Source organism: Leucoraja erinacea, chromosome 33 (assembly GCF_028641065.1).
Source record: "Leucoraja erinacea ecotype New England chromosome 33, Leri_hhj_1, whole genome shotgun sequence".
In the NCBI taxonomy this organism is placed as follows: Eukaryota; Metazoa; Chordata; class Chondrichthyes; order Rajiformes; family Rajidae; genus Leucoraja; species Leucoraja erinaceus.
In genome coordinates, this window is record NC_073409.1 from 15,838,432 (window position 1) to 15,860,003 (window position 21,572).

The 21,572-nt window shown below is 46.3% G+C and overlaps 1 protein-coding gene across 2 annotated transcripts in view; it reads left to right on the forward strand.

The window, feature by feature from the left end:
- coro2ba (coronin, actin binding protein, 2Ba) overlaps positions 1 to 20,925 on the forward strand; it is a 130,187-nt gene extending 109,262 nt beyond the window's left edge. For both annotated transcript variants that reach the window (XM_055661445.1, XM_055661446.1), the window contains exons 9-12: positions 642 to 754; positions 5,183 to 5,273; positions 11,957 to 12,093; positions 15,131 to 20,925. In XM_055661445.1, coding sequence (XP_055517420.1) covers positions 642 to 754; positions 5,183 to 5,273; positions 11,957 to 12,093; positions 15,131 to 15,262 — 473 coding nt within the window. In that variant the 3' untranslated portion in view covers positions 15,263 to 20,925. The remainder of the gene's footprint in view (positions 1 to 641; positions 755 to 5,182; positions 5,274 to 11,956; positions 12,094 to 15,130) is intronic.
- The last annotated feature ends 647 nt before the right edge of the window (positions 20,926 to 21,572 follow it).

A 21,572-nucleotide genomic window follows, 5' to 3' on the forward strand; every position in this document is an offset into this window, starting at 1 on the left:
ATGGGTGCTGTCTGTATGGAGTTTGTACGTTCTCCCTGCGACCATGTGGGTTTTCTCCGGGTGCTCTGTTTCGTCCCACCTTCCACAGATGTGCAGGTTTACAGGTTAAATTGGTTTCTGAAAATCGTCCCTAGTGTGTGTAGGATAGAGCTAGTGTACGGGTGATTGCTGGTCGGCATGGACTCGGTGGGCCGAAGGTCCTGTTTCCACGTTGAATCCCGAAACAAAACTAAATTAAAAACGAAGGGAAGATTCTGGGCACACTGTTACCACCACCTGTGCAGGCATAGAAACATAGAAACATAGAACATAGGTGTAGGAGTAGGCTATTCCACCCTTCGAGTCAGCACCGCCATTCAATATGATCATGGCTAATCATCCAAAATCAGTACCCTGTTCTTCCTTTCTCCCTATATCCCTTGATTCCTTTAGCACTAAGAGCTATATCTAACTCTCCCTTGAATACATTGAATTCAATGTAAATTCGATGTGAATTACATGTATTCAATGAATACATTGAATACGTTGAACTCATAGATATCAACAGAGTTAGAGAATGTGGGCTTCCTTTCAAAGATACGCGATGTTTTAATATTTTTAAGTTTAGGAGCTCATTGGAGTCTTCTTTGTACGTGTTGCAGGTGTGATGCCAAAACACGGGCTGGACGTGTCCATGTGTGAGGTGTTTCGGTTCTACAAGGTGGTTACACTGAAAGGAGTGATCGAGCCAATATCAATGATCGTGCCACGGAGGGTGAGTGAGAATAACATACACCCGCTGTTGTTTCCATCGTCGGAGCCAGGCTACAGAGCCTGTTCTCGAATGGAATGCACTATGGAAGGGGAGGTCAGAAACAGGTTCAACTGCAACTTTCGTAAGGGGAGTTTTTAATCTTTTTTTTTTTGTTTATTCATTTGCGGAATGTGGACGTGGCTGGCATGACTGGTTTCTGTTTTCCATGTCGAGTTATCCTTGAGACATCAGCAGTGAGTTAATACTTGAAGTATCAGGCATCACACAAAGTAAATACTCCCACCACGCTGTCGGCTGGGAAGTGTCACCATAATGAAGAAAGAATGATGTTGTTTTAATTCCAAATAGCACGCTGCAAACTGGGGAACTCAGCGATGTGCTCCACTGGTGTTTACAGGTCTTTATCCTTCTAAATGCTAGAAGTTCTGGGTTTAGAATGCAGCCTGGATTACAGGGAGTTAGTTTATAAGGAGAGGTTTGACAAACTGGGATTGTATTCTCTGGAGTATTGGATGTTGAGGGGAAACTTGATGGAAGTATATACAATTATGAGATGCATAGATAACGTGAACTGTCAGAACCTTTTTTCAAAGGTGGAAATGTCAAAGACTGGAGAACACAGTTTTAAGGTGAGATGGGCAAATAGTTAAAGGAGATGTGCAGGGCATGTTATATACACAGAGTGGGAGGTGGCTGGAACGCACTAGCATCTGAGAGACTTTGAGAAAGGTACATGGATAAACAAGGAATGGATGGATAGGGTCTTGTGCAGATGGAAAAGATTAGGTTGACCTGGCATCATGTTCAGCACGGACATTGTGGGCCAAAGGGCCTGTTACAGTGCTGTTCTCTGCTGTATTGTCATTGATGCTTTGGTCAATTGCTGCGTACCATGTGATCACACAGCAGGGCAGTGCATTTGCAGGATTATAGGAATCGAACGGGAAGTGGGATTAACAGGGTAGATATTTTAAGCACATCCATGAACGGCTAAACTAAACAGGTGCGCCAACACATGTTTCTTGTATGTCCACTTCAATTCCAGAAAGCACTTTTTCACTGAAATTTAAGTAATAAGATTTGCAGGGTCACAATCTGAAAAGTGTTTTCAATTAAAAGCTGTTCCTTTATTAATGGCTTAAATTTTCATGGAGACTAAAACATTGTTTGGTAACATTCCTATCATGGGTGGCACAGTGGCGCAGTGGTAGAGTTGCCGCCTTACAGCACCAGAGACCCGGTTTAGATCCTGACTACAGAAGCTATCAGTACAGAGTTTGTACGTTCTCCCCGTGACCTGCGTGGAATTTCTCCGGGTGCTCCGATTTCCTCCCACACTCCAAAGGCGTACAGGTTTGTAGGTTAATTGGCTTGGTGTAATTGTAAATTGTCCCTAGTGTGTGTTGCTAATGTGTGGGGATTGCTGGTCGGTGCGGACTCAGTGGGCCGAAGGGCCTGTTTCCGCGCTGTACCTCTAAACCAAACTAAATTACTGAGGAGGGGCTTGTGGCTTGTTTCCATGGAACGGTTCCACACAAATGCAAGTTATTGTCATTGTAGTGCTTGCGGCCAGATTCTCTCGCCAATAGAAATGTGACTGAAGGCCCTTCAAGCGAAAGTCAAAGAGCTGGATAACTCGTTGCAGCCCATTATCTGATCGGCCTAAGGAAAGCTTCCTCCTAATCCGTTGCTATGCCAACGCGCTGATTATAACAAAAGGCTGAGCTCTCCAATGTCCAGCTTGAGTTCTCTCACATTGGTACGCAGTGTAGTCATTTCCTAAACGACTACAGACCCTTCCAAGACAATAATCCCAGAGGGAGGTCTGTGTAGGAGGCGTCTACATCCGGAAGAAGCTGATCACTGAGGACACAGTACAGGCACGGAGTAGCCAAGGCCCGGAGAGGCCCGTCGTCTTGGTCATGTCCTGCGAGCTAATGACGAGGGATTTAATTAGCCACAGAGTGGTGCATCGGTGGAATTCATTGCCACAGATGGCTGTGGAGGCCAAGTCATTGGGTATTTTTAGACCTGAGATTGATATGTTCTTGATTAGTGAGGATGTCAAAGATTACGGGGAGAAGGCAGCAGTATGGGGTTGAGAGGGAAAAATCAGCCGTGATTGAATGGCAGAGCAGATTCAAAGGCTTATGAACTCTTAGGGCCCACGGCACTCAGTGCTGATGCCCTCTCTCCTGGAAAATGTGCCTGTCAGTGGGGATGTCTGCTCCAGAGGAGAAGCAACCCTTCCCCTGAATGACCATTGCCTGAGTCACAGGCATTACCAGTGCCTGTGTAACAGTCCAAAACCAGCATCTCCAAATCAAGTCGAGCATATTGCCATGTACACCACATGCGGTGAGGTACACCGTACAGCCACAATGATCATCTTGCACCGAAAAGAAAGCTCAGGCAGAATCAGTGCAAAGAGTTTTATTTTGCAAATGTATACCTTTCAAAAGTTTTCACAATTATTATTGACCCTTTTCTTATCGAGCAACAAAGAGGAAGGTGACTGAACTTTACTGCCTTCCCTCACAGTGGGAATGTTGATTCTGCTGTGGGGGGAGATGTTTATGTTAAACTCTGTCATGTATCGTGTACTTTTTTCATTCGTCTGGCCGTATGGTAACTCGAATCTCACTGCACCAATTGTTACATGTGACAATAAATGGAACTTGAACTTGAACTTGGTAAGCTTACCTGGCAACTTTCCCAGCAGTCTGAAGAAGGGTCCCGACCCGAAACGTCACCTATTTCTTCTCTCCAGAGATGCTGACTGACCCGCTGAGTTACTCCAGCATTTTGTGTCCATCTTCGGTATAAAGCCAGCATCTGCAGTTTCTTTCCACACAGAGATGATCTATCTATGCATTGGGTTTTTCCTCCCCGGCCACTCACTGACCTGTCTTCAGTCTGGCATCTTTCAGTCAATAAATGCCAGAAACCCAGACTCATAACGACATCCATCAACGCTCTGGCCTTCGAGGAAGGAACCTTGGTTACGGCTCAAAATATCCCCTGCAGAGGAAGCCAGCAGGAAGAGGGAATCAGCAGGGTCTGATTGGAAGTGGAATGACATTCACTGGAGAATTCACATTCTATAACTAATGGAAGATATAATTCAAAAGTACAACAAAATCACCCTGAGCACTCTGGAACTCTCTGCCACAGAGGGTAGTTGAGGCCAGTTCATTGGCTATATTTAAGAGGGAGTTAGATGTGGCCCTAAGGGGATCAGGGGGTATGGAGAGAAGGCAGGTATACTGAGTTGGATGATCAGCTATGATCATATTGAATGGCGGTGCAGGCTCGAAGGGCCGAATGGCCTACTCCTGCACCTAATTTCTATGTTTCTATGTTTCTATGTTATCTAGACCTACTTTCCAACAGGAGTAACAGTGCAGAATCTGGAATATCCCCCCCCCCCCCGCCCCCCCAATAAAACAATAAGGGTTCATCCAACAGTCGGAGGCTGTGGAAGTCCAACAAGTTGCTGGGATCTATCAGCAGCAGATCTGGGATCTAGTTGAACGATAGAACAGTCTCCATCCCTGGGCTCACAAAAATGCTGGAGAAACTCGGCGGGTGCAGCAGCATCTATGGAGCGAGGGAAATAGGCAACGTTTCGTTCCGAAACGGTGCCTATTTCCCTCGCTCCATAGATGCTGCTGCACCCGCCGAGTTTCTCCAGCATTTTTGTCCACCTCCGATTTTCCAGCATCTGCAGTTCTGTCTCTGTTTGTCTGAGGGCTTCTCAAATATTGGTTTGCGGCCGTGGTGGATAGCTATTTTTTAATGAGATAAATGAATGATTTTGCTAAAATCCAGGCATTGGGACACCTTCCTTGTGCCCGACTTGTATTACACTGTGGATAGACACAAAGTGCTGGAGTAACTCAGCGGGCCAGTTTGAGTTTAGTTTAGTTGATTGTCACGTGCACTGAGGTACAGTGAAAAGCTTTTGTTGCGTGTTAACCAGTCAGTGGAAAGACAAATACATGATTACAATCGAGCCGAACCGCAGTGTACAAATACATGATAAAGGGAATAGATTGAATCATGTTTAGTGCAAGGTAAAGCTAGTAAAGTCCGTTCAAAGACAGTCTTCAATGAGGTAGATTGTACTTCAGGACTGCTCTCTAGTTGTTGGTAGGATGGTTTAGTTGCCTGATAACAGTTGGGAAGAAACTGTCCCTGAATCTGGAGCTGTGAGTCAGGCAGTATCTCTGGAGAAAATGGATAGATGACGTTTCTGGTCCCAGACCCTTGGTTCCCAACCCGGAAAAGTCACCAGTCCTTTTTCTCCAGAGATGCTGCCTGAATCGCTGAGTTTCGCCAACATTTTGCGTCTATCTTTGGAATAAACCAGCATCTGCAATTGTTTGTTCTATTTCACTGTGTTCGATTGTTTTTTTGTTTTTCCAGTCTGAAACGTACCAAGAAGATATCTACCCGATGACACCCGGGACGGAGCCTGCACTGACGGCAGACGAGTGGCTCAGCGGCATGAACAGAGGTTCGACCTTTCAATATCAGTACTTGCTTGGTGCTCATTGTGGCCACAGTCCCACCTCACCAGACTGATCCCTGGGATGTCAGGACTGTCTTATGAAGAAAGACTGGATAGACTTGGTTTATACTCTCTAGAATTTAGGAGATTGAGAGGGGATCTTATAGAAACTTACAAATTTCTTAAGGGGTTGGACAGGCTAGATGCAGGAAGATTGTTCCCGATGTTGGGGAAGTCCAGGACAAGGGGTCACAGCTTAAGGATAAGGGGGAAATCCTTTAAAACCGAGATGAGGAGAACTTTTTTCACACAGAGAGTGGTGAATCTCTGGAACTCTCTGCCACGGAGGGTAGTTGAGGCCAGTTCATTGGCTATATTTAAGAGGGAGTTAGATGTGGCCCTTGTGGCCAAGGGGATCAGAGGGTATGGAGAGAAGGCAGGTACGGGATACTGAGTTGGATGATCAGCCATGATCATTATTGAATGGCGGTGCAGGCTCGAAGGGCCGAATGGCCTACTCCTGCACCTAATTTCTATGTTTCTATGTTTCTCACATAGCGGGACTGCAATGTCAGACTTAGCCCAGCGGAAAGGCCAATCAAAATACCCAAGAGCTTTCACTAAGGCTAGAAGCCCCACACTGAACAGTAGCAGCAATTAACCTATAAACCGTAAGAAAAGCTTGGTTCATGTCAGGTTTCTGTTGTTTATTAGTCGCCTATGCCGAGGTACAGTGGAAAGCTTTGGTTTGCACGCTATACAAACAGATTAGATCTACCACACGTAAATACAGGCAAGTCAAACTCAAGGACAATAGATAGAACAAAGGGTGCAGAATGCAGGATATAGTTCTCGGCTTTGTGGCATATCTCAGATCAGATTCAGATTCAGGTTCAACTTTAATTGTCATTGTCAGTGTACAGTACAGAGACAACGAAATGCAGTGTCTGTTCCATAGACAAAGTTCAAAGTCAACAATGGGGCAAAAGTGAATTGGACAGTACCCTAGCTTATGGAAGGGCTGTTCAGAATTGTGATAAAAGAGAGGTGGAAGCTATTCCTGAGTCTGGTGGTGACGCACGTTCAAGCTTCTGTATCTGCTGGATGGGAGCAGGGAGAAGGAGTGACCAGGGTGGGACCACTCAGTGATTATGTTGGCTGCTTTTCCAAGGTAATACGAAATGTAGATGGAGTCAATGGCCTGGTCTGCGTGACGGACTGGACTGCATCTACAATTCCCTGCAATTTCTTACAGTCTTGGGGCAGTGGGGGGGATCTGTAGAAGTTTGTAAGAGTTATTGGAGACATGACGAATTTCCTCAGTCTCCTCAGGAAGTAGAGGCTTTGCTGTGCCTTCTGCCAGACACGTGCGGCCAAATTAAGGCACCGTGATATCACCGTGCTTCCCCTTTAAGAATTCTTCAAAAGAATCACAGGACAGTGAATTCCATAGCCAGCTTTACCAAGACGCAGAGCATTACAATGGGCTGGATGGCTTCCTTTGATGCTGTATCTATCTCTGCTCTCTGCGTAATTGTATCTCTCTCTTGCTCACTCTGCATAACTCACTGTTTAATAATAAGCAGAGCTGAATACTATAGGAATCAACCTGCTATTTTACTGGTGTCTTTAATGCACAGCATCCGTATACATTCCGATTCTTCTGAAATGCAAATTGGTCTGCATTCCTCCCCAGAATTTAATCTTCATTCCTCTGTCTTTGACTCATTCCAATGTTATTTATCTCCATAATCTCTGCCAGCGAACATTTCTCTGCGCTCCTCTAGTTTTGCCCTCAGCTCTGGACCCTTGTTACTCCTCTCTTAACTAACTCTCCCTCTAATACCTATCTCTCCGACCTAGTTAAATCGTCAAGTTTCTTGTCGTCTGCACAAGTACGGAGTGGGACAGGTACAATGACGATCTTGCTTGCAGCAGCATCACAGTCATAGTGTCATGGAGTTATATAGCATGGAAACAGGCCCTTCGGCCCAACTTGCCCACACTGACCAACATGCACCATCTACATTAGTCCCACCTGCCTGCGTTTGGCCCATATCCCTCTAAAGGTTGAGAAGGAGTTTCTTCCCAGAGGCAATTCGGACTGTAAACGCCTATCTCACCAGGGACTAACTCTACTGAACGTTTTTCCTTCCATTATTTATTATGTAAAAGAATATGTGTGTTATGATTGTGTTTATAATTTGTTTGGTTGTTTTGTTGTTTGTCTTTTGCACAAAAGTCCGCGAGCATTGCCACTTTCATTTCACTGCACATCTCGTATGTGTATGTGACAAATAAACTTGACTTGACTTGACTTGACTTGAAATCAATCCTATTCATGTATGTGTCTAAATCTTTCATCAATGTTGTGATAGTCCCAGCCTCAACTACCTCCTCCGGCAACTTGTTCCATACACCCACCGCCCTTTGTGTGAAAAAGTTGCCTCTCGTGTTTGTAATCTTTTCCACCTCACCTTGAACCCATGGACTTAGACAACACACAACATAAATTACATATAAATCTTACGTAAATGACACATACATTCTACGAGACAGTAAAAAGATAAAGGGGTGCTCAAAACCAAAGTGGTAGAGTTGCTGCCTGACAGCGCTAGAGATTCAGGTTCGATCCTGACTACATCAAGAGAGACAAGGCTGTTTAATTGCCTTACGGACAATGGAACAATGAAATTCTTGCAGCTGAAATTACATCAGCAGCATAGCAGGCCTATTAATGCAATACATAATAGCTAACATATAATGATCAGCGTAGCCAGACTTGTCCATACTCCATTGCGGGAGGCAGTGGGTGGACATAAATCTACAAATGGTGGCCGATTGGGAAAGGGGGAGATGCAGCGAGACCTGGGTGTCATGGTACACCAGTCATTGAAGGTAGGCATGCAGGTGCAGCAGGCAGTAAAGAAAGCGAATGGTATGTTAGCTTTCATTGCAAAAGGATTTGAGTATAGGAGCAGGGTGGTTCCACTGCAGTTGTACAGGGTCTTGGTGAGACCACACCTGGAGTATTGCGTACAGTTTTGGTCTCCAAAGGAAGGACTGAGGAAGGACATTATTGCCATAGAGGGAACCTTCTCTGCAGTGCAGAGAAGGTTCACCAGACTGATTCCTGGGATGTCAGGACTGTCTTATGAAGAAAGACTGGATAGACTGGTTTATAGTCTCTAGAATTTAGGAGATTGAGAGGGGATCTTATAGAAACTTACAAAATTCTTAAGGGGTTGGACAGGCTAGATGCAGGAAGATTGTTCCCGATGTTGGGGAAGTCCAGGACAAGGGGTCATAACTTAAGGATAAGGGGGAAATCCTTTAAAACCGAGATGAGAAGAACTTTTTTCACACAGAAAGTGGTGAATCTCTGGAACTCTCTGCCACAGAGGGTAGTTGAGGCCAGTTCATTGGCTATATTTAAGAGGGAGTTAGATGTGGCCCTTCTGGCTAAGGGGATCAGGGGGTATGGAGAGAAGGCAGGTACGGGATACTGAGTTGGATGATCAGCCATGATCATATTGAACGGCGGTGCAGGCTCGAAGGGCCGAATGGCCTACTCCTGCACCTAATTTCTCTGTTTCTATGTTTCCACATCGAGCAAGAACCAGTGAGATAACCGTTCATCTACTCTAACACCCGGAGCTGAAGCCGAATGCTATGAAAATGCAAAGGCAGGGCGGTTCAGCAGCAGACTGAATGTGCTACTTGCATTCAGAGATTAGATCACTGTCTACAGCATCTGCGGTGCTGCTCACTCTCCCTGCCAGTCATCGAGCTCCATGAAGACAGAAAAGGAGCTCTTTCCTTCTTGGCAGCGGCACTGAGTGGCAGGGCGTTCCCTTCCGCACATGGAACATACAGCTCAGAGATCCTGTGCTGTTTATCCTCCCCGCCAGCCGCTCTCCACCCTATCGTTCTTTCCTCATGTACATGTTTGCCTTTGCCGAACGCTGTTGACGTCATCAGTGTTTATCTTTGGATGGAGTTTCTATGAGGATTCTGCACCATTTTTGCTGACTCGTGGTTTTCTCTAGACAGCGACCTTAGTGTGAGCCTACATACTAGGTCAGAAGATAGACACAATGTCAGGGGTTATGCGGAGAAGGCAGGAGAATGGGGTTAAGGGGGAAAGATAGATCAGCCATGATTGAATGGCGGAGTAGACTTGATGGGCTGAATGGCCTAATTCTGCTCCGATCACTTATGAACTTATGAACACAAAGTGCTGGAGTAACTCAGCGGGTCAGGCAGCATCTCTGAATAAAATGGAATAGGTGGCCTTTTCTCATGTCCCTTCCCACAACCTCTATCTTTCAGTCTGAAGAAGGGTTCCAACACGAAACGTCGCCTATTCCTTTGCTCCAGAGACGCTGCCTGACCCGCTGAGTTACTCCAGCATTTTGTGTTTATCTTCGGTATGAATCAGCATCTGCAGTTCCTTCTTACACACTAGGTTGGAGGGCGAGTTGGCTGCTCTAGCTTGTCCCTAGTGTGTAGTAACTGGTCGGATCTGCAGAGAGCTGATGGATACATGGGAAAAATAAAGTAGGATTAGTGCGAATGGGTGCACTGGCTTAGTGGGCCGAAGGGCCTGTTTTGGTGCTATCTGAATCTAGGATTAGTGTTGCTGCATTCAGGCCTGAACGCTTCTGATTCACATAAGGAGCAGCACAGTCAGCTGATAGCTAGACCTGTCCCACCTGTTATCCCGTCATAGCGATCACATCCCAGCTCTGTGCTCCAGATCTCTCTGCGTGCTCCACAATTGCAACTCCACCACTTGTGGGAAGGCTTTGCATTTTTCCCTTCCAATTCACCCTATTAGACCAGGTGTGGGGACAATTCCTTCTGCATCCACATAGAAAGTGAGCCCATCGCCATATCCGTTGTTGCTTGAAAACATAGAAACACAAAGAAATTAGGTGCAGGAGTAGGCCATTCGGCCCTTCGAGCCTGCACCGCCATTCAATATGATCATGGCTGATCATCCAACTCAGTGCTGTGAGGACTCTTTGAAGGACTCTTCAGTGCTGTTCTCCCCAGGGGTCTGGTCTGTGTGTCAACTTCACTTTCATCTGAACACCATTATAATCTGAGGAATTTAGAAACAGAGTTCATAGACTCAGAATTTAGTTTAGTTTAGTTTAGCGATACAGCGTGGAAACAGGCCCTTTGGCCCACCACGTCCATGCCGACCAGCGATCCCCGCACACTAACACTATCCTACACACTAGGGACAATTTACAATTTTTACCAAAGCCAATTAACCTGCAACCCTGTACGTCTCTGGAGTGTGGGAGGAAACCGGAGCACCCGGGGAAAAACCACGTGGTTACGGGGAAAGTACAAACTCCATACAGATGGCACACGTAGTCAGGATCGAGCCAGGGTCTCTGGCGTTGTAATGGCAGCAACTCTACCGCTGTGCCACCGTACCACCCTATTAGAATTGGGCATCGTGCCACCTTTATTATACAGAATTAGGACCGAGATGAGAAATGGCTTCACACTGATGGTGATGGATCTTTGTAACTCACCACATTGAGCGTCAGGCTTGTAGTTCATTCAGTGCAGGAGGTTATATAGAAACATAGAAAATAGATGCAGGACGAGGCCATTTGGCCCATCGAGTCTGCACCGCCATTCACTGCACTGTGATCATGGCTGATCAATCATCCACAATCTGTAGCCCATGCCTGCCTTCTCCTCATAGCCCTTGATCCCACTAGCCCCTAGAGCTTCATCTAACTCAGTGAACTGACCACTACTGCCTTCTGTGGCAGAGAACTCCACAAACTCACAACTCTCCGGGTGAAAACGTTTTTTTTCCCCATCCCAATTTTAAATGGCCTCCCCTTTATTCTTAGACTGTGGCCCCTGGTTCTGGACTCCCCCAACATCGGGAACATTTTTCCTGCATCTAGCTTGTCCAATCCTTTTATAATTTTAGATGTATCTATAGGACCCCCCCCCCCATCCTTCAAAATTCCAGTGAATGCAAACCCAGTCTTTCCAATCTTTCCTCTTATGGCAGTCCCGCCATCACGGGGATTAATCTCATGTCCTATATTTCAGGACATTAAGATGCAGGGAGATATGACATGAAAATGACACCTAGGTCAAACATCAGACATTTAAGTGAATCTTAGTGAATGACAGAAGAAGAATCTGAAGAATTAAATAGCTCGGCTCCTATTTCATTTGCCTTCTACCATGTTCAACAAAAAGTTCTTAAAATATCTTTTAAATACAGATTCTTAAAATCCAAAGTAAAACCAGCTGGAAAACCAAGCAGATCAGGTGGATTTGTTGGATGGAGCAAGGGAGCCAATGCTGAGATCATATATCAATTCCACACCCAACAATTATCTTCTCACAACCTGCCTCCCTCCACTCTCTTCTCCTTTAAGACTCATCTCCTTCCGATGCAATAGCATATGTAGCTGCCATCATTTGGGTTGATGGGACACCATACACTATTAAAAGCACAATGCTCTTGCTGGTTAACCTCAAATAATATCCTGACTTTAGCTTGACTGTATGTTTGCACTTTAATATAAAATGTCTTCAGTTTGTTCAACAAATGGGGCGTTGGGAAGAAGGATTTGCAATGAATATTTTGCAGATAATTTCCCTCTGCTGTTATCCCAACTTCTGTGTTGTTGTCCTGACAGATCCGATTCTAATGTCTTTGAAGGAAGGTTACAAGTCCACAAATGTCGCCTTCAAGCCGCCAAAAAAGGATAAGAAAAGTGTGGTGGTGAATGGGATCGATCTATTGGAAAACATACCACCTCGAACAGAGAATGAGGTGGGTGTGGGTGTGAGTGTGGGTGTGAGTGTGAGTGTGGGTGTGGGTGTGAGTGTGAGTGAGGGTGAGTGTGGGTGTGAGTGTAGGTGTGAGTGTAGTTGCGAGTGTGTGTGTGGTGTGGGTGTGGGTGTGGGTGTGTGTGGGGGGTGTGAGTGGGGGGGTGTGGGTGTGGTGTGGGTGTGGGTGTGGGTGTGGGTGTGGGTGTGAGTGTGGGTGTGGGTGTGTGTGGGTGTGTGTGGGTGTGAGTGTGGGTGTGGGTGTGGGTGTGGGTGTGTGTGTGGGTGTGTGTGGGTGTGGGTGTGGCTGGGTGTGTGTGTGTGGGTGTGTGTGTGTATGTGTGGGTGGGTGGGTGTGGGGGTGTGTGTGGGGGTGTGGGTGTGAGTGTGGGTGTGTGTGTGTGTGTGTGTGTGGGTGTGGGTGTGGGTGTGGGTGTGGGTGTGGGTGGGTGTGGGTGTGGGGGTGGGTGTGTGTGTGGGTGTGTGTGTGTGTGGTGTGGGTGTGAGTGTGGGTGTGTGGGTGTGGGTGTGCGGGTGAGGGTGTGGGTGTGGGTGTGGGTGTGGGTGTGGTGTGGGTGTGGGTGTGTGGGTGTGGGTGTGGGTGTGGGTGTGGGTGTGGGTGTGGGTGTGGGTGTGGGTGTGGGTGTGGGTGGGGGTGTGGGTGTGGGTGTGGGTGTGGGTGTCGGTGTGGGTTGGTGGGGTTGTGTCGGTGTTGGGTGTGGGTGTGGGTGTGGGTGGGGTGTGGTGGGGTGTGGGTGTGGGTGGGGTGGGGGGGGGGTGGGTGTGTGGGTGGGGGGGTGTGTGGGGGTGGGGGGGGTGTGGGTGGGGTGGGGGTGGGGGGGGTGGGGTGGGGGGTGTGGGTGGGTGTGGGGGTGTGTGTGGGTGTGGGTGGGGGGGTGTGGGTGTGGGTGGGTGTGTTTGTGGGTGGGTGGGTGTGTGCGTGTGGGTGGGGGTGGGGGGGGGTGTGTGGGTGGGGGGTGTGGGTGTGGGTGTGTGCTGGAACTCTGAGTCAAACTTACTGCATCATAATCTTCCAAACATTGCCTCCCCCATATTTAGTCTTTTAGTTTTCGTTTTAAAGATACAGCTCAGAAACTGACCCTTCGGCCCACCGAGTCCATGCCAACCGATGATCACCCGTACAGTAGTTCTATCCTACACACACTAGGAACAAACTATAGAAGCCAATTAACCGTTTGGTTTAAAATTAAAGTTTTCGAACTTCTTACCCCTTTTGAACATGAACTATATTATTTGTATTATTTGAGTTACTTATCTGTTTGTTTTCCTTTGTGTTTTATTTTATATTTTTATTGCGTACAAGTTTATTTGTGTTTGTATTTTTTAACATGTTCAATAAAAAAAATAAAATAAAAAAAACAATAAAAAAAATCCTACAAACTTGCTGGGCTTTGGAGTGTGGGAGGAAACCGGGGCACCTGGGGAAAACCCACTTATTCGCAGGGAGAACATGCAAACTCCATACAGACAGCAGCCATAGGCAGGATCAAACCCGGATCTCTGGCGCTGTAAGGCAGCAGCTCTACCGCTGCGCCACAGTTTCCGTCGGTACTGGTGTTTCATTTTTGTTGAACAATTAAAACAGCAATTAATTTGCAATCATTTTTTAAATTGCCTGATTATTTTTAAAAATAACTCAACAGTTGTCAATTATAGTGTTACATTACACCACCCTACCTACTGACTGGAAAAAAAAGTTAGATCTGTACTCTTTGGAGTTTAGAGGAATGAGAGGTTATGTTATTGAAACGTATAAGATGCCAGTTGAGATGTTTCCACAAGTGGCTGAATCATGAGCGAGGAGATGTAACCACGATACAGCAACGGTCATCAAAATTGAGGTACATAGGCATTTCTTCTCACAGAGAACGGCCAATCTGTAGAATCCTCTACCCTAGAGGGTAGTGGTGGCTAGATCATTATGATAACCCCAATAATATGCTGGCATCTACACGCCTAGTTTAGGTTGTCCCGTAGTCTAACCACCACCTTGGTGTGCAGCTTGGTGTGTACCTTGGTGTGCAGCTTGACAGTGAGCTGGACTGGAAGAGTCATATGGAGGCGGTGTACAGGAAGGGACAAAGTCGACTGTATTTTTTAAGGAGGCTAAGGTCATTCAACATCTGCCAACCCCTACTGTGCAGTGTCTACCATTCAGTGGTGGCCAGTGCTCTGTTTTTTGCTGTGGCCTGTTGGGGAGAAGGCGCCCGCATAGCGGACAAAAACAGACTGGACAAGCTGATCAGGAAGGCCGGCTCAGTGGTCGGGGCTGAGCAACTAACGGTCCAGCAGGTGGCAGAGGCCAGAACTCTGAACAAACTAGGTTCAATAATGACCAACCCCACTCACCCACTCCACGCCCTGAAGGTGATCAAGAGCAGCATCTTCAGTCAGAGACTGATTGCACCAATGGGCAAAACGGAGAGATATAGGAAGTCTTGTATACCAGCTGCTGTGAGGTTTTATAATGCACAAAAATAATTTTGGATTTTTTTAGTATTCATTCATTGTATTTTAACTTATTAAGTATTGAAGCTATCTGTGGAAATGTGTGGTGTTATGTCTGTCTTGAAGCTGTTGTGGCACTGTAATTTCCTGTAAAGGATTATTAAAGGTTATTCTATTCTAACAGTGTTAAGGCATTTTAGACTCTCATGTGGCATCGGATTTGGGTTTCCTGGTTAAACGTTTAACGTGGGTGTTTGCTAACAGATACCTTATTACTGAATATGAAGTTAGTTATTGTCGTATAATAGCATAAGTGTGTATAGGTAGTTTAGGTCGTACTTTGGCATAGGGCTGGGCTGAGCGCCTATCTTGGTGTAATAACACAATTGTTTTGTGTTTTAGGATAGACACAAAATGCTGGAGTAACTCAGCGGGACAGTGCTTTGTGTTCTACCAGTAATTAGAGGAAGGGACTGAGAGGGAATGCAATGTGGAGCAGGAGGGAACAGTATAAGTGAGCCAAGAACAAACTAATCCACCGTGACTGAACCATCGAATATTTTCCCCCGTAGCTTCTGCGAATGTTCTTCCGCCAGCAAGACGAGATCCGCAGGTTGAAGGAGCAGCTGATGCAGAAGGACGTGCGGATACACCAACTGGAACTGGAGCTGAAGAATCTGCAGAACGTGCCGAAGAGCACCTGACCTCTGGCTCCCAGCCGCCCTCACCTCACCCCTCCGGCATGTCACTGACTTATCAGCAACGGTTATACGCAGATTGTAAGAATGCTATAGGACCTTTGAAACCCGCCCAACCTGCCCCACCATCCCGAGACGAGAGGTAAACTGGAAACCACGTCCGTTTGTCCGAACTGTTTAGCCATATGCACAACTAACAGCAGGTATCTGGAGAGCTAAACACGGTCTATACAGATCGCGGCATCTTTGGCAGGCTAGAGAAGCTTCCGCTTCAACAAGTGCTGCATGCTAATGAATTTTAACCTTGTTTTACAATTAAATACTCCAAGGTGCCTCTGAGCTAGTGTCTTTGTCAGCCTTGCCCCATGTAGCTGCTGAGGTTGAAGGTTGAATGGAAGAGAGCTGAGCAAGAACGGGCCCATCCACGCATCACTACCTCAGCTACCGAATCCCCTCAGAACTCCCCACACCTCCCTTCCTGTTGACGGCCATCCACCATCGCATTGGACGCCTTGCATCACATTAATGCCGGCCCTGGGTGTTGGATGACTCAGGATGCGCATGTTAATGAAGAAGCATCGAGTGAATGCGGGGCACTCTGACTCCTATAGGGTCTCAAAGTTAAATGAGCTTACAACAGGCAAATCTCTGACCATAACCTACCACAATGTTTAGGTTTAAGAAGGAACGGCAGATGCTGGAAAAATCGAAGGTAGACAAAAATGCTGGAGAAACCTGGAGGAAACCGGGGCGCTCGGAGAAAACCCACCTGGTCACAGGGAGAACGTACAAACTCCATACAGACAGCAGCCGTAACCAGAGACTTGGGTTTGAGCCTGACCACGGTCGCTGCCTGTACAGAGTTTGTTTATTCTCCCCGTGACTTCCGTGGATTTTCTCTGGGAGCTCCGGTTTCCCCGCAGGTATACAGGTCTGTACGTCCATTGTAAATTGTTCCTAGAGCGCGCTGGATAGTATTAATGTGCGGGGATCGCTGGTCGGCACGGGCTAGGTGGGCCGAAGGGCTTGTTTCTGTGCTGTATCTCTAAACTAGACTCAACTAAAGGCAATCATGCTATCTACGTTTCTCTATCCACAGATGCTGTCTGGCCTGCGGTGCATGTCCGATAATCTTTTTTTTCATAGAGAGACACAAAGTGCTGGAGTATTTGTACTCTAGGCAGCATCCCTGGAGAACATGGATAGGTGACGTTTCGGGTTGGGACCCTTCCTCAGCTGACATAAAATGGTGGCATAACTCAGCGGGTAAACCATCATCTGCAGTTTCTTGTTTCCACATTCTCTTTTTCATTTCAGATTTCCAGCATCGTCAGTTTTTAGCGGTTAGACTGTGGTATTTTTGTTGGATCAGCCACAGGAGGGCAGGGCAAAGCATTGGCAGACTTCCCCTTGGAGAGTGGATGAGTTTTCACAGCCCAGAGACTGAGCTGAATGTTCAAGGAAGGGATGGGCATGGTACACTAATTAGCTCTTTTTATTTTGTTTCAGAGGTTGGTTTACTGATATCTTAAAAGAGGTTAACAAATGGTTCATTAAATCTTTACGGCCCAATTTCAGCTCATCTACATCACTATCCTGACCTGTCAGAACAGGGTTGATATCCCCTTGCTGTTTCTGTAATTATTACAAGCCCGTCTGCACCAGATGGTTCCTCTCTCCTTTCACTAACAGTTCAAGGTAACCCAGTAACTCAGGCTCTAAGGCAGTCCTCCTCCCGGTTCAGTCTCATAACTCCCACCATTCTTTTCCTCTCTGTCTCATGGAGGCTGTTGTTTCATCTTCAAACAGCACGAGGGAATGTACACATCAAATGTAAGTTTGGCTATCACTGCGCAGTACATAGATAATAACGTCATTTAAAACCGTCACAACTACTGATAGACTCGGACGTGTCAGTACCTATCTTTGGGAGTTCACGAGATTCCAAAATGCCAGAAGATCTGTGTGATTTATCCCAGCCCGTTAAATGGGTCATTGGTGCACCTTGCCGCCTACTGATCCTTCCCTCTGTGGGAGGGAACAAACTCACCTCCCCATCCAGCTGGTGGAACTAGTCTTGACAAAACTGAAGAGACAAAAGTTTAGGGGCAACATGAGGGGGAACATCTTTACTCAGGGAGTGGTAGCTGTGTGGAATGAGCTTCCAGTGGAAGTGGTGGAGGCAGGTTCGTTTTGATCATTTAAAAATAAATTTGATAGTTATATGGACGGGAAAAGAATGGAGGGTTATGGTCTGAGTGCAGGTAGATGGGACTAGGTGAGAGTTAGTGTTCGGCATGGACATGAAGGGCCAAGATGGCCTGTTTCCGTGCTGTAATTGTTATATGGTATATGTTATATGGTCATATGGTTAAAACCATTGGGTAACAATGCGCAAATACTACGTCAGTGAAGCATGACCACACCTACCTTGTATTGAGGTGGCAAGGGGGGTTCATGAGTGTTAGATACAAGCCTCAAGCGTTTGTCTCCCTGACCCACTCTCAGTCTGTGCGTAGTGGAGCAGAGCATATGTACATGAGCTCATGAGTGTACTGTCAGTTTTCATTCCTCTCTGGGATGTGGGTATCAGTGGTAAAACCAGCATTTATTTCCCATCTCTAGTTGCTCGAGAAGGTGCTGGTGATCCACCTTCTTCAACCACGGTAGTCCTTCTGGTGAAGGTGCTGCCACAGTGCTCTTGAGAGAGCAATCCAGGATTTAGACCTAGTGATGATGAAGGATTGACAATATATTTCCAGGTCAGGGTGGTCCCTTTGATTGCATTTACAGAACCTGGAGGAGATTGCAGTCACCTAGTGCATAGAGTGGTCTGAATTTATTCTATGGTAAATACTTGTAAAAATAGCAAGGTTTGGTAGCAAAAAACTGGAGGATCGGGATGGCTGACGGCTGTAGAACTGAGCCACGGAGACTGAAGAGAATGTATTTTGGGGATTTGTGTAGGAAGGATCTGCAGATGCTGGTTTAAACCGAAGACAGACACAAAAAACTGGAGTAACTCAGCGGGATAGGCAGCATCTCTCGAGAGAAGGAATGGGTGATGTTTCTGGTCTGAAGAAGGGTCTCGACCCGAAATGCCATCCATTCCTTTCCCCCAGAGATGCGGCCTGCCCCGCTGAGTTACTCCAGCTTTTTGTGTCTATCTTTGTATTTTGGGGATACCCTGACTTGGAAGTGGTTTGGGGGTGCAAAGAGCAGTCGGTGGCCACGGGGAGAGAGGGTGGTCAGGGTAAGGGTCAATAATGAAATGGTTGGAATAGGACACACACACGCACACACACATATACACATACATATACACACACACACACACACACACACAACCTCCCCTTTCCATTCTCAGGTATCACGGCTATAATGCCCCGTCCCACTTGGGAAACCTGAACGGAAACCTCTGGAGACTTTACGCCCCACCCAAGGTTTCCGTGCGGTTCCCGGAAGTTGCAGGTGGTTGCCGGAGGTTGCAGGTAGTGGAAGCAGGTAGGGAGACTGACAAAAACCTCCGGGAACCGCACGGAAACCTTGGGCGGGGCCCAAACTCTCCCAGAGGTTTCTGCACAGGTTTCCTAAGTGGGACGGGGCATTACACTTCCACTTGGCTTGCTACATAACCTACAATGGGCAGTAGTCATTTTTTGTTGGTCTTTGTACTTCTGTGCTGAATCAAAAAGTGCATCCCTCTAGAGTTGGCTTTTGAAAATAGTTGTCAGTAACAAAATGCATTCATTTTCGAGCATCCTAAAGTGTTTGAAACAATATACCAATCGAACAACAACTTGCTTTGTGCAGCAGCATCTTTGACAGAGCAAGCTATTCTAAGGAGATACGCAGGGATGTTATCTGCACATTGGGCCTGGACTCAGAAGGGCAGATCAGCCTGGAGGAGTAACTTGCTGGGGAGACAGAGGGGGATAAAGTGGGAGAGAGAGAGACACAGAGAGAGACACAGAGAGAAAGAGAGAGAGAGAGAGAAAGGGTGGTTCTGAGAGAAAAGAGGAGATTCTTGATTAGTACGGGTGTCAAGGGTTATGAGGAAAAGGCAGGAGAATGGGGTTGAGATGGAAAGATAGATAGATCATCCATGATTGAACGGCAGAGTAGACTCGATGGGCCGATTGGCCTAAATTCTGCTCCGATGGCTTATGAACATGAAATTCCAGAGTTTAGGATTATCGCAGTTGAAGACATGGCCACCACAGGTGAATCATTTAAATTGCAGATAGTCATGTGTCCGGAATTGGACGATACCAATACTGTGGGTGATTACAAGAGAGCAGAATATCAAAGACAGAGAAATGATGGGGAGATGTGAATTTAAGAGGAAATTTAACCATCGTTAGACACAAAGTGCTGGAGTAACTCAGCGGCTCAGGCAGCATCTCTGGAGAGAATGGATGGTGACATTTCGAGTTGGGACCCTTCTTTAGACTAAAATCAGGCTGTTGCTTAACTGGTATTAGCATTTGGTATTCCACAATCACAGTCTTAACTCCACTAAGTTTAAAGTCTTATACCTTCCTGTACCTTGTTTGTTTTTTTCATGAATAGTATTTCCAAGTATGCTGCAAATGTGTACCTGTTCACAGTGCAACCAGTGGAGATGTGAAAACAAGGCATTCTGAATGTAGATGCAGGAATCAGGGATGGAAAGAGGATATTAGGGGCTGAATTACAATCATTCAGCTATCCCTGCACATTCGAATCTTGTTTCGCCTGAAAACTGCTCCGTTGGAACTCCGGGCGAACACGAAAAGGCACTGTTTAAAAAGCAGTTGGTAAATCCTGTTGTACAAGGAATGTAGAATGAGGTTAGGAGATGGTGGCGTTTCTGATCTTCAGGCGGAGGCCAATTTTTGGTCGATTCTTGCAGGGGAGACCAGGAGACCACACAATATACTGTGAAAACCCCACTCCAGACACACCTCATGTACTGTGCTGAGTAGCGACTTACATGTAAGAGCATCTAGGGGGCCCTTCTCTAGCAGAAGGTGAGCCAATCTCATCCATTCATTGGCAGCAATCTCCGCCATGTCTCTGCCTGAGTTACTGGAATTTCCTGGAGAAGGATTGAGGAAAAACCCATATATTTTAGTCCGCATGCCTCATGCATGCCGGAAAGATTATTAAAGGGATCAACAGTTTGGGATGAGTACAGTGTTTGCAGAAGGAACTATGGTTTTCCGAGCAGGTCCAAGGGTATCAGACCTCCAGAGGATCAAAGCAAGAAACACTCCAGTGACAATAGGTGTTCCTGTCCGTCACTCCACAACTGAATCTGGAGGGAGGAATATTATATGTCGAAACATCAGGAACTAAAATGGCCAACACTTATTAAAGGAGGGTGATTTAGGAATGAAGGCGATTCTAATTCACCAGATTTGTTACCGAATTGTTGGCAAATTTGGCAATGATTTGATCGATGATTTAGATGCCCTTCCCCCATTGATTATTCCGAATAGACTCTGTGATACGTAAATGCATTTTATTCTTGCCCTTGTACATTCCACTCCTCTTGTCATCGTGTATTGTGAATTAGCCATGTCCTCGACTAACAAAGTCCAAGTCACTGTGATTTTACTTTCCGAAAAGAAATCACTTAAACTGCACTCTGTAACCGATAACATAAATAAAATATTGTTTTCTCAGCTTTGACGACTTTGGTTGCATGGAACTGTTCATAGCACAGACCTCTGCTCATAGAACATTGCATCATAACCCTTGGGAAATGACTCAAAATGCGTCACATATAACGAAGCACATTCAGTGTTATTCTGCGGGCAAACGGAAGATTTGAAGCAAGATTCCACAGAATGAGAAATCGTACGTTTTCACACTTAATTGATGTGTAGGTCAAACTATTCGTTGTTGCATTCAGTGTTAAATCCATCTGGGGGATCCTCGGGAAGAAAAATCATGAAATCTGAAATTTTATCTTTTAAAAATTGTCTGGGTGGTTTTCATCCCGATGTCAAAGTTAAAATGTAACCTATGGATTTCCAAAGAGCCGTCTGTAGAGGTCGTAGATGCTCCATCTTTGTGGCTAATAATCATACAAAGGATGTGATCATCACAGGCTAAGCCAGAACACAGAGTGTCGGAGTAACTCAGCAGGCCAGGCAACATCTGTGGAGGGAATGGGGAGCCCTCTTCAGACTCCCCTTCTTGGTTGCCTTTGAGAAGGAGATGGGAAGCTGCCTTCAATCGCTGCCATCCTTGACATGCCGCAATGCTGGGAGTGGGAGTGGGGCGTTCCAAAGAAGATCTTAATCTTAAGAAAACTCGCTCCATGGCA